The following is a 13,441-nucleotide window of genomic DNA, read 5'->3' on the forward strand; positions in this document are numbered from 1 at the left end:
TTTGAGAAATGTACTGCCTCGAAGAAGAGTTGGGCCATACCACAGATAGAACAATGAAACCGATATTTCACTGGATTTGTGACGCAGCGGCTTGGCGTTTCCACTCAACACCAAAAATGGTAGTGAGAGGAAGTCCACTGGCCGGCAATGGGAGAAGATTGAAGGAGATGGTTTTTGACCAACATTCTGTAATTTTTCTCATCGATTAAACATTTGATCTCAATACAGTTTTTTGTTCCCAAAACTAAAATCTGCTACGACCAGAGTGTACTAAGTTTTGTATATTTTACCCTTTACCAAAGTTGTAAAACATCACGTTGTTTAGAAGGAGGGCAACGACAAAATGTAGTTATTGCACACGCGCACTTCATGGAGTAGGCGTTCTGAAACTGAAATATGCAGATATATGCTAGAACAGGCCAATAGGATATTGCTAACCCGTGCTTGGTTCTGCCCACTATGGCTCATTTGTTTCCATTGGAAACGACAGGCTGTGGTCTATCTGGGTTTAGTTATAACAAATCTTTGGCCACACAATACGTTATCATATCCGGTTAAATATGTATCTATATTGGCGGGAACTGTACAGTAGTCCACAGTTGGCTTCCTAGTAGGTACTGAATATCTTCATTTTGGTTGAGCTAAAATCATTGCACTTTTTTCGTCAAGTGAAAATGTCTCGTGTGCTGAACTGCATTGTGGCTGTTTGTCCTGATATGGGGATTGGAAATAACGGGAATCTACCTTGGCACCCGAAGAGACTCAAGTAAGTAACGTTAGCCTACATAGCCATTTAGCTAACGTCGTTAGCCTCATTCATTTAGCTTTAACTGCTGGCTAAGCCATCTACAACAATAGCCTATATACACACATCATATCTGTTTCAACTAGCTGGCAACGAATGGAAAGCTAACAACAGTGTTGAAATGGCAAATATTTGGTCGATTGATGTGTGGTACAGAAATCTAGCAGGAAATCAGAAGAGTCAGCTGCAGATGATGCACAACGTCGAGGATCCAAAGGCCAGGGGTTTTTGCACAAGACTTAAGTTATTAATTAACAACATCATGGCATATAACTTAAATCAATCATTTCTGTAGTTAAACCCCATACAATTGACTTCACAGTTTTTTTTTTCTACATTCTTGCTGGACTGTTGTTTTTCTCCCTTTGTCTCACAAACAATAATAATGACGTTGACTTCTTTTACAGTAATGAATTTAAGTATTTCCAGAAGATGACAATGACGTCTTCGGTGGAAGGTAAAGTCAGTTTCCAAATATTTCACATTTGACGACATGTTATTTATTTTAGCAGATGGTCTTGTCCAGAGTGACTTCCAGTTAGTGCATTCATCTTCAGATACCGTAGCTATGTGGGACTACCACATATCAAAGGTATAAAAAATATATATTTTTCGTCAATAAAGTAGCTTTATCAGTAGAGTCAGAGCTGGGTATGTGCGGTGGGGGTAAAAGTGCTGGTTCAGGTTATTACATATTATTATTTGTATTTTTTACCAATGCGGTGTAAATCACATGAGCTTAATCCAAACACAGATACAGACATTGGCTGATTCAGTTGTAAACACTGTGACAGTTGTCAACATTAAACTGTATTATTAATGGCCACTAGGTAACAGTATAGCACCATGTGCAAAGTATCATGAGTCTCGCAAATATTCTTTTAAAGGACATTCCAGGGTAGGATTAAAAGTCTTTTTTTTTTAAATCAAATCAAATCAAATTTTATTTTTAACATGGTTAGCAGATGTTAATGCGAGTGTAGCGAAATTCTAGTTCAATGCAGTGATAACCCAAGTAATCTAACCAACAAAAAAACCTGTCTTTCTAAGGGGATGATCATAAGGATATATGAATGAGTGATGGTTAAAAACATAAGAAGAAAGGTCCTTTTAAAGTGGCTAAAATGTGTTACATAAAAATGCCTCTGAATAATGAAATCACATTGTTTAAAGTGGTAGGATTAAAAGTCTTTTTTTTTTTATTGTGATTTTCAAAACCAGCAACAATTTTCTAGCCCAAAGGAGAGTGTTTTCTAGCTCCCCACGTCACCACGAATCTCAGTTTGAAAATCACAGTTTTTAAAATGTTATTGTTTTTGATGATGTAATCGGTGTAACTTTTTAAACTTTTATATTTATTGTCTACAAAAATGCAACGTTTTCACATATGTAGACACTGGTATTGTGCTCATCACAATGAAAATTAGGTTCAAAAGTGGTGGAGTTGCTCCTTAGTAAAGAAATATGTAAAAACACTGTCATGATCCAAATGAATTTACCGGTACATACCCTCACTACAGTACTGAGTCCAAAGTCAGGAGCATCTACCGTATATAAACCTCATTTTATTGGTCACATACACATGGTTAGCAGATGTTAATGCGAGTGTAGCAAAATGCTTGTGCTTCTAGTTCCAACCGTGCAGCAATATCTAATAAGTAATCTAACAATTTCACAACAACTACCTTGGCTGGAGTTGAGTCAGTATGTTGGCAGCAGCCACTCAATGTTAGTGGTGGCTGTTTAACAGTCTGATGGCCTTGAGATAGAAGCTGTTTTTCAGTCTCTCGGTCCCTGCTTTGATGCACTTGTACCGACCTCGCCCTCTGGATGATAGCGGGGTGAACAGGCAGTGGCTCGGGTGGTTGTTGTCCTTGATGATCGTTTTGTCCTTCCTGTGACATCGGGTGGTGTAGGTGTCCTGGAGGGCAGGTATTTTGCTCCCGGTGATGCGTTGTGCAGACCTCACTACCCTCTGGAGAGCCTTACGGTTGTGGGCGGAGCAGTTGCCGTACCAGGCGGTGATACAGCCCGACAGGATGCTCTCGATTGTGCATCTGTAAAAGTTTGCGAGTGTTTTTGGTGACAAGCCACATTTTTTCAGCCTCCTGAGGTTGAAGAGGCGCTGCTGCGCCTTCTTCACCACGCTATCTGTGTGGGTGGACCATTTCAGTTTGTCTGTGATGTGTACGCCGAGGAACTTAAAACTTTCCACCTTCTCCACTACTGTCCCGTCGATGTGGATAGGGGGGGTGCTCCCTCTGCTGTTTCCTGAAGTCCACGATCATCTTCTTTTAATTAGTTGACGTTGAGTGAGATGTTATTTTCCTGACGCCACACTCCAATGGACCTCCTCCCTCGTTGTTGGTAATCAAGCCTACCACCAGTGTCATCTGCAAACTTGATATAACATCTCACTCCTCCCTCGTTGTTGGTAATCAAGCCTACCACCAGTGTCATCTGCAAACTTGATATAACATCTCACTCCTCCCCTCGTTGTTGGTAATCAAGCCTACCACCAGTGTCATCTGCAAACTTGATATAACATCTCACTCCTCCTCGTTGTTGGTAATCAAGCCTACCACCAGTGTCATCTGCAAACTTGATATAACATCTCACTCCTCCCTCGTTGTTGGTAATCAAGCCTACCACTAGTGTCATCTGCAAACTTGATATAACATCTCACTCCTCCCTCGTTGTTGGTAATCAAGCCTACCACCAGTGTCATCTGCAAACTTGATATAACATCTCACTCCTCCCTCGTTGTTGGTAATCAAGCCTACCACCAGTGTCATCTGCAAACTTGATATAACATCTCACTCCTCCCTCGTTGTTGGTAATCAAGCCTACCACCAGTGTCATCTGCAAACTTGATATAACATCTCACTCCTCCCTCGTTGTTGGTAATCAAGCCTACCACTAGTGTCATCTGCAAACTTGATATAACATCTCACTCCTCCCTCGTTGTTGGTAATCAAGCCTACCACCAGTGTCATCTGCAAACTTGATATAACATCTCACTCCTCGCTCGTCACATGACCTGAGCACCTGTATCACATGTCCTGTCATCGTCAAATGTCATTCCCCTGTCCTTTTCTTGATTTTTCCCTCACTATATTCCAGTCCTTGTGGTGCCAAAACACTTCTGGTTTTTCTTTCTACCTGGTAGTTAATTGCTCCCACCGAGTGCCCCAGGTCTGAAACAGTCCTAGATTAGAATGAGGATGAAAACAAGAAGTACTTTGGCCCTTCAGTTCTCGAATCAAACAGTCCTGTGCTTGACTGTAGGTCTGGCCCAGCCCTGAGACATGACCTCCATAGACACCATAGCAGGCCTCAGCCATGTCTCAGGGCTGTGTAGGACCCTGAGACATGACCTCCATAGACATCATAGCAGGCCTCAGCCATGTCTCAGGGCTGTGTAGGACCCTGAGACATGACCTCCATAGATATCATAGCAGGCCTCAGCCATGTCTCAGGGCTGTGTAGGACCCTGAGACATGGCCTCCATAGATATCATAGCAGGCCTCAGCCATGTCTCAGGGCTGTGTAGGACCCTGAGACATGGCCTCCATAGATATCATAGCAGGCCTCAGCCATGTCTCAGGGCTGTGTAGGACCCTGAGACATGACCTCCATAGATATCATAGCAGGCCTCAGCCATGTCTCAGGGCTGTGTAGGACCCTGAGACATGACCTCCATAGATATCATAGCAGGCCTCAGCCATGTCTCAGGGCTGTGTAGGACCCTGAGACATGACCTCCATAGATATCATAGCAGGCCTCAGCCATGTCTCAGGGCTGTGTAGGACCCTGAGACATGGCCTCCATAGACATCATAGCAGGCCTCAGCCATGTCTCAGGGCTGTGTAGGACCCTGAGACATGACATGATAGCAGGCCTCAGCCATGTCTCAGGGCTGTGTAGGACCCTGAGAGACATGGCCTCCTGGGATTGGTTAAATAAACAGAATGTTGACATCTCAGCTGATTGTCTCAGGGCAGTGTAGGTCATCTCTGTCTGGGAGTTAAATTCTTGTCATCTCTGTCTGGGGGTTAAATAAACAGAATGTTGTCATGTCTGTCTGGGATTGGGATTGACATCTCTGTTAAATAAACAATGTCATCTCTGTCTGGGATTGGTTAAATAAACAGAATGCTGTCATCTCTGTCTGGGATTGGTTAAATAAACAGAATGTTGTCATCTCTGTCTGGGATTGGTTAAATAAACATAATTTTGTCATCTCTGTCTGGGATTGGTTTGGTAAACATAATGTTGTCATCTCTGGGATTGGTTAAATAAACAATGTCATCTCTGTCTGGGATTGGTTAAATAAACAGAATGTTGTCATCTCTGTCTGGGATTGGTTAAATAAACAGAATGTTGTCATCTCTGTCTGGGATTGGTTAAATAAACAGAATGTTGTCATCTCTGTCTGGGATTGGTTAAATAAACAGAATGTTGTCATCTCTGTCTGGGATTGGTTAAATAAACAGAATGTTGTCATCTCTGTCTGGGATTGGTTAGGTAAACAGAATGTTGTCATCTCTGTCTGGGATTGGTTAGGTAAACATAATGTTGTCATATCTGTCTGGGATTGGTTCGGTAAACATAATGTTGTCATCTCTGTGATTGGTTAGGTAAACAATGCTGTCATCTCTGTCTGGGATTGGTTAGGTAAACAGAATGTTGACATCTCTGTCTGGGATTGGTTAAATAAACAGAATGTTGTCATCTCTGTCTGGGATTGGTTAGGTAAACATAATGCTGTCATCTCTGTCTGATTGGTTAGGTAAACAGAATGTTGTCATCTGTCTGGGATTGGTTAGGTAAACAGAATGCTGTCATCTCTGTCTGGTTGGTTTGGTAAACATAATGTTGTCATCTATGTCTGGGATTGGTGAAATAAACAGAATGTTGTCATCTCTGTCTGGGATTGGTTAAATAAACAGAATGTTGTCATCTCTGTCTGGGATTGGTTAGGTAAACAGAATGCTGTCATCATGGGGCGGAAGACATGGTTCTCCATTCCAGAGCGGAACCGGCCACTCAAGAACAGGATCAACATCGTTCTCAGCAGAGAACTTAAGTAAGAGGCATGGAAGACATCTGTAATGACAGCCACTGACCAGCTACTCATTTCTATACAATGTTCATCATCCTGTGTTATCTGTACCTGCAAGAGAAATGAGGGTAATATAGGGAAGGTTCTCTTCCTCTGTGTCATAAGGGACAATGTAATACTGAAGTCATTAAATACTATGAACCAAACACATTGTTACTACCATGTTGTCCTAACATTACTACCGTGTTGCCCTAACTGTTGTCCAAACATTACTACCGTGTTGTCCTAACATTACTACCGTGTTGCCCTAACTGTTGTCCAAACATTACTACCGTGTTGTCCTAACATTACTACCGTGTTGTCCTAACTGTTGTCCTAACATTACTACTGTGTTGTCCTAACATTACTACCGTGTTGTCCTAACATTACTACCGTGTTGCCCTAACTGTTGTCCTAACATTACTACCGTGTTGTCCTAACTGTTGTCCAAACATTACTACCGTGTTGTCCTAACTGTTGTCCTAACATTACTACCGTGTTGCCCTAACTGTTGTCCTAACATTACTACCATGTTGTCCTAACATTACTACCGTGTTGCCCTAACTGTTGTCCTAACATTACTACCATGTTGTCCTAACATTACTACCGTGTTGTCCTAACTGTTGTCCTAACATTACTACCGTGTTGTCCTAACTGTTGTCCAAACATTACTACCGTGTTGTCCTAACATTACTACCGTGTTGCCCTAACATTACTACCGTGTTGCCCTAACATTACTACCGTGTTGTCCTAACATTACTACTGTGTTGTCCTAACATTACTACTGTGTTGTCCTAACATTACTACCGTGTTGTCCTAACATTACTACCGTGTTGTCCTAACATTACTACCGTGTTGTCCTAACATTACTACTGTGTTGTCCTAACATTACTACTGTGTTGCCCTAACTGTTGTCCTAACATTACTATTGTGTTGTCCTAACATTACTACCGTGTTGTCCTAACATTACTACCGTGTTGTCCTAACTGTTGTCCTAACATTACTACTGTGTTGTCCTAACATTACTACCGTGTTGTCCTAACATTACTACCGTGTTGCCCTAACTGTTGTCCTAACATTACTACCGTGTTGTCCTAACTGTAGTCCTAACATTACTACTGTGTTGTCCTAACATTACTACTGTGTTGTCCTAACATTACTACCTGTGTAGCCCTAACATTACTAGCGTGTTGTCCTAACATTACTACTGTGTTGCCCTAACTGTTGTCCTAACATTACTACTGTGTTGTCCTAACATTGCTACTATGTTGTCCTAACATTACTCCTGTGTAGCCCTAACTGTTGTCCTAACATTACTAGCGTGTTGTCCTAACATTACTACTGTGTTGCCCTAACTGTTGTCCTAACATTACTACTGTGTTGTCCTAACATTGCTACTATGTTGTCCTAACATTACTCCTGTGTAGCCCTAACATTACTAGCGTGTTGTGTGAATGTCAGAGAGCCTCCAGCCGGGGCTCACCAGCTGGCGTCAGACTTCTGCTCAGCACTCCGCCTGCTGGACACGGCTGAGATGGCAGAACGGGTCGACCAGGTCTGGGTGATCGGTGGCAGCTCTCTGTATGAGGTAAGAAATACGCAGGCCTTCGCCATTGGTCCTTCATGTGGAGGATTGGATAGGATCCATTTGGAATGGGTCAATAGTCTCTGAGACATGGCCAGATGGGAATTTGTGTAGAGGGATGTGGTCATAAAGACAGACTTGTAGAGAAATGGGTTTTGAGTGAGTGGGCGTTTTTGAAACTGTTTACTAGAGTGGGAACTTCATTACTGCTCTAAACATATTTTACCTCAGAAACAGACATCATTGACGACCTTGGTGCATTCTCCAAGGTCTCAACTGCATTCTCCGCTGTCAAAAACACTGAGAGACTTTTCAATTGTGCTATTTGTCTGCTAATCTGAAAGAAATTGAAAGTAGAAAAGTTTCAATCTCCATACACACACACACACACAGCGTCCCTCATACCTTTCTTTCCCTCGGCAGTCGGTAGGTTGTCATGGAGACCCCATCGCTCAAGGATGCTTTTGACAATACAGCACACGCTCTCGAACTCTCTTCACTTCTCCACACACACACACACTCTCCACCTCATATCTCAATCTAAAGGGTTAACTCTTTAAAGGTTCAATTTGGGACTTTAAGACCTTGACTATTTTCCATTTAACCACAACCTTGTTATGAACACACACACAGACTGTCTGGGTCGATCTACAATGGGGCATATTAGTAGAAAATAACGTCTTGGGTCTATTTGTCAAGAGTTGGAGTGCTGATCTTAGATCAGGTCTCCCCCTCTTTAATAATCTGATTCATTATGTTCTAAAGGGCAAACTGATCTTAGATCAGGTCTTCCCCCTCTTTAATAATCTGATTCATTTTTTTCTAAAGGGCAAACTGATCTTAGATCAGGTCTCCCCCTCCTTAATAATCTGATACATTATGTTCTAGAGGGCAAACTGATCTAAGATCAGGTCTTCCCCCTCTTTAATAATCTGATTAATTTTGTTCTAAAGGGCAAACAGATCTAAGATCAGTACTCCTACTCTGAAATGATTGACAAAATGTGGGTCTCTGTCTTAAAATCCCAAACTTATACATTCAGTGTATATATTTGTTGTCTGGTTCCCCAGGAGATGATGGAGAGTCAGGGGAGCAGGAGGCTGTTTGTGACACGGATCCTGCAGCAGTTTAAGAGTGACACCTTCCTGCCTGAAATCAACCAAGACAAATACCGCCTACTGCCGGAGTGAGTATCGCTCATTCATATACAGACATACAGGGCATTCAGAAAGTATTCAAGACCCCTTTCTGTTACGTTACAGCCTTATTCTAAAATAGATTCAATTAAACATCTTCATCAATCTACACACAATACCTCATAATGACAAAGCGAAAACAGGTTTTTAGAAATGTTTGCAAATGAATACAACATAAAAAATTAAAAAATACCTTATTTACATAAATATTCCGACCCTTTGCTATGCAACTCAAAATTGGGCATCCTGTTTCCATTGATCAATCTTTGAGATGTTTCTACAAGTTGATTGGAGTCCACCTGTGGTGAATTCAGCTGACTGGGACATAATAATATAATAATATATGCCATTTAGCAGACGCTTTTATCCAAAGCATTCTACGTATGGGTGGTCCCGGGGATCGAACCCACTACCCTGGCGTTACAAGCGCCATGCTCTACCAACTGAGCTACAGAAGGACCAGAAGGACATGATTTGGAAAGGAACACACCTGTCTATATAAGGTCCCACAGTTGACAGTGCATGTCAGAGCAAAAACCAAGCCATGAGGTCGCAGGAATTGTCCGTAGAGCTCCGAGACAGGATTGTGTCGAGGCACAGATCTGGGGAAGGGTATCAAAACATTCTGCAGCATTGAATGTCCCCAAGAACACAGTGGCCTCCATTCTTAATTTGAAGAAGTTTGGAACCACAAATTATCTTCCTAAACCTGGCCGCCCAGCCAAACTGAGCAATTGGGGGAGAAGAGCGTTGGTCAGGGAGGTGAACAAGAACCCAATGGTCACTCTGATAGAGCTCCAGAGTCCTCTGTGGACATAGAAGAACCTTCCAGAAGGACAACCATCTCTGGAGCACTCCACCAATCAGGCCTTTATGGTAGACGGAAGCTACTCTTCAGTAAAAAGCACATGACAGCCCACTTGGAATTTACCAAAAGGCCTCTGAAGGACTGACCATGAAAAACAAAATTCTCTGGCCAAAAAGATAATCAAGGACAAAAACCACCCGAGCCACTGCCTGTTCACCCCGCTATCATCCAGAAGGCGAGGTCAGTACAGGTGCATCAAAGCAGGGACCGAGAGACTGAAAAACAGCTTCTATCTCAAGGCCATCAGACTGTTAAACCGCCATCACTAACTCTTAAGTAAACTGACTTAATAAAGGTGTCACTTTAAATAACAACACTTTAATAATGTTTACATACCATACATTACTCATCTCATGTGTATTCTGTACTCTATACCATCTACTGCTTCTTGCCTATACCGTTCAGCCATCACTCATCCATATATTTATATGTACATATTCTTATTCATTACTTTACACTTGTGTGTGTATAAGGTAGTTGTTGTGAATTTGTCAGATTACTTGTTGGTTATTACTGCATTGTCGGAACTAGAAGAACAAGCATTTCGCTACACTCGCATTAACATTGCTAACCATGTGTATGTGACCAATGACATTAGATTTGATTTACTGTAACAGAGAGGGACATATTGGCCATTCAGATGGGGAATGACACTGGTCCGTAGCTCTTGGTTCTTTGTTCCCAGACCATTTGCCATGCAGCTCCAGGTGTCAGAGAGCACATCAATTAGTGTCGAGTCCACAAAACCTCAAGTAAAAACACAGTTAAAAAGGTATTTTAAAATGTTTTTAAAAATGCAAGATCTTTCGTTAAAAGGAGGGGGGGTATGCTAAGGTACATCTGCAGTGAATAGGCCCATTTCAAGTCACGTTCTGAGGTTTTTATAACAGACACAACAGATGAAACCATGGAGGTCAGATTAAACCATGGGGAGGTCAGATTAAACCATGGTGGTCAGATTAAACCATGGGGGTCAGATTAAACCATGGGGAGGTCAGATTAAACCATGGGGTCAGATTAAACCATGGGGTCAGATTAAACCATGGGGGTCAGATTAAACCATGGGGGTCAGATTAAACCATGGGGGGGTCAGATTAAACCATGGGGGGGTCAGATTAAACCATGGGGTCAGATTAAACCATGGGGGTCAGATTAAACCATGGGGAGGTCAGATTAAATCATTGGGGTCAGATTAAACCATGGGGTCAGATTAAACCATGGGGTCAGATTAAACCATGGGGTCAGATTAAACCATGGGGTCAGATTAAACCATGGGGTCAGATTAAACCATGGGGGTCAGATTAAATCATTGGGGTCAGATTAAACCATATCTCAACTCAATGATAAATGTTTTTGTCTTCGTGGGGTCAACTCTCTTCTCGTGAATGTTATCTAATACAAATTTAACGGAGACAAACCCACAAGATGGTGTTGTTATGGTGTAAAGTACCATATTGACCAAGATTACGATGGCCCTAAAGAATTGAAATTGGCCAGCCTGGTTTCAGTGAAGAGCCAAATTCATGGTCCTTGTTGTTGTGTGGTTGAGTGGAGCATTGAGGATAGATTTGAGTGGAGCATTGAGGATAGATTTGAGTGGTTGTGTCTCTCTCGGTCTCTCCTCAGGTTCCCAGGAGTCCCACAGGACCTACAGGAGGAGGCTGGGGTACAGTACAGATTTGAAGTCTACGAAAGCATCGACCAATGAGCTATAAACACACCCAGGAAAACATCCTGTGTTGTCATGTAAATATTTTCTCGCTGCTCACTGTTGTCACTCAAATGTAATTAATAAAATGTGTTTAATTCCATTACAATTGTGATATTTTCATCGAAAGGAAACCTGGTTGTTTTGTGTTTTCTCCTTCTCCTATTCCTTTCTGTTTTGTTTATATTTTTATGTCCTTGGATATTTTTTCTCACAGAAATAGACTTGACAAATATTGAAACATTTGATACAGATTTCTCGCACAAACACGTAAAAACAGTGGTTTCTAAGGTAGATTGTTCTACTCTTGACTGCGTCAATGGGCCCTGGTCAAAGGAAGTGTGCACTACGTAGGGAATAGAGTGCTGTTTGGGATGCAGCTTGAGACATGACTGCTCACTCCAAATGAGACATGACATGAATATGCAGAAGGTTTTCACTAGAAAGCTAATTAACTCACCAGGTGTCTGGAGTGGCCCATCACAGCAGAGGAGTACACCTTTCCATCACACACACACACACACACACACTGTGGCTTTAATCATGTTAACCCTGCTCAATTAGGCCCCACTGCCCTGGCTGTAACGCTCCAGAACACACACTAGGACACAGAATTCATACACAGAACACACACCTTGATTGGCACTTAAAGGAGAGTCATTATACAGAGATCAGAGCCATGTGCCCCTCAGCCTGCGGTGCACTGCCATGCACACGAGAGAGTCTGGAAAATGTTGAAGAGAACCGACATTAGCATTTCTGATGAGAGACACTCACTCGTATTATCACACAAACACACTGTGAGTGATGAGCACCTGTTTCTGGAGGAGACAAAAGCTGATTTGAAGGCGGATCGAAATCTGTAAATAATGAGATGAATTTACACAACTGAATCCCTTTTTTGTGTGCTAGCCTTTTTTGATAAATGTGATATTTTAACACACACACTTGAGACTAATCTGACCTTGGTCCGCCTCTTTCTTTGACCCTGAGTAAACTACTTCTGTATGACTCTTGGTGAGTAGTTAGTCCTGGTCCGTGAAGGACGTGCTATAAACAGTCATATTTCTGTCTTCACAGGCTGAGCACAATGCTGACAGGATGTTGAGTTGCTCAAAAGGCCGTCTTTATTACCTCAGCCTTGAGTGTCCAGGACCTGACGCTGTCTGACTGTCGAGTCGTCACACAGATCGATGGAGACTTGGACAGTTAACACCTGGAGTATTCAACAGTTATGACATAATGCCAGGGGGACATACACACTCTGTCTCTCTCTCTAATACACACTCTGTCTCTCTCTCTAATACACACTCTGTCTCTCTCTCTAATACACACATACACACTCTGTCTCTCTCTCTAATACACACTCTGTCTCTCTAATACACACATACACACTCTGTCTCTCTAATACACACTGTCTCTCTCTCTAATACACACTCTGTCTCTCTCTCTAATACACACTCTGTCTCTCTCTCTAATACACACTCTTGTCTCTCTCTCTAATACACACTCTGTCTCTCTCTCTAATACACACATACACACTCTGTCTCTCCGTCTCTCTAATACACACATACACACTCCGTCTCTCTCTAATACACACACATACACAGTGTGAGTTTTCACTACAACAAAAAGACAAGGGGAGTGTTGACCTGTGCACAACCTAAACCTCAGACCCATGTTTTGTACCATCAGTGAGGTCCTCATTGGCTGTCCTGTGTTCTTCACTGAGAGACCAGCAGTCCTCACTATTAACACTCCTGCTCCTCCTCTTCAGTCTCCTCACTATTAACACTCCTGCTCCTCCTCTTCAGTCTCTTCACTATTAACACTCCTGCTCCTCCTCTTCAGTCTCCTCACTATTAACACTCCTGCTCCTCCTCTTCAGTCTCCTCACTATTAACACTCCTCCTCTTCAGTCTCCTCACTATTAACACTCCTGCTCCTCCTCTTCAGTCTCCTCACTATTAACACTCCTGCTCCTCCTCTTCAGTCTCCTCACTATTAACACTCCTGCTCCTCCTCTTCAGTCTCCTCACTATTAACACTCCTGCTCCTCCTCTTCAGTCTCCTCACTATTAACACTCCTGCTCCTCCTCTTCAGTCTCCTCACTATTAACACTCCTGCTCCTCCTCTTCAGTCTCCTCACTATTAACACTCCTGCTCCTCTTCTT

At 42.5% G+C, this 13,441-nt stretch overlaps 1 protein-coding gene across 2 annotated transcripts; it reads left to right on the forward strand.

Moving 5' to 3' along the window:
* The first annotated feature begins 549 nt into the window (after nt 1–549).
* On the forward strand, nt 550–12,528 carry dhfr (dihydrofolate reductase). Of its 2 annotated transcripts, XM_046351443.1 has the most exons (7): nt 550–766; nt 1,213–1,262; nt 5,789–5,894; nt 7,371–7,497; nt 8,565–8,680; nt 11,185–11,304; nt 12,347–12,528. In XM_046351443.1, exons 1-6 carry the CDS (start codon nt 675–677, stop codon nt 11,264–11,266), a joined length of 573 nt encoding a protein of 190 aa, XP_046207399.1. In that variant the 5' UTR covers nt 550–674; the 3' UTR covers nt 11,267–11,304; nt 12,347–12,528. The 2 variants fall into 2 exon arrangements, with proteins under 2 accessions (XP_046207399.1, XP_046207398.1); XM_046351442.1 differs by lacking the exon at nt 12,347–12,528 and having other exon boundaries at nt 11,185–11,369.
* Nucleotides 12,529–13,441: the final 913 nt, after the last annotated feature.

The sequence above is a fragment of the Oncorhynchus gorbuscha genome, linkage group LG05 (assembly GCF_021184085.1).
Source record: "Oncorhynchus gorbuscha isolate QuinsamMale2020 ecotype Even-year linkage group LG05, OgorEven_v1.0, whole genome shotgun sequence".
NCBI lineage: Eukaryota > Metazoa > Chordata > Actinopteri > Salmoniformes > Salmonidae > Oncorhynchus > Oncorhynchus gorbuscha.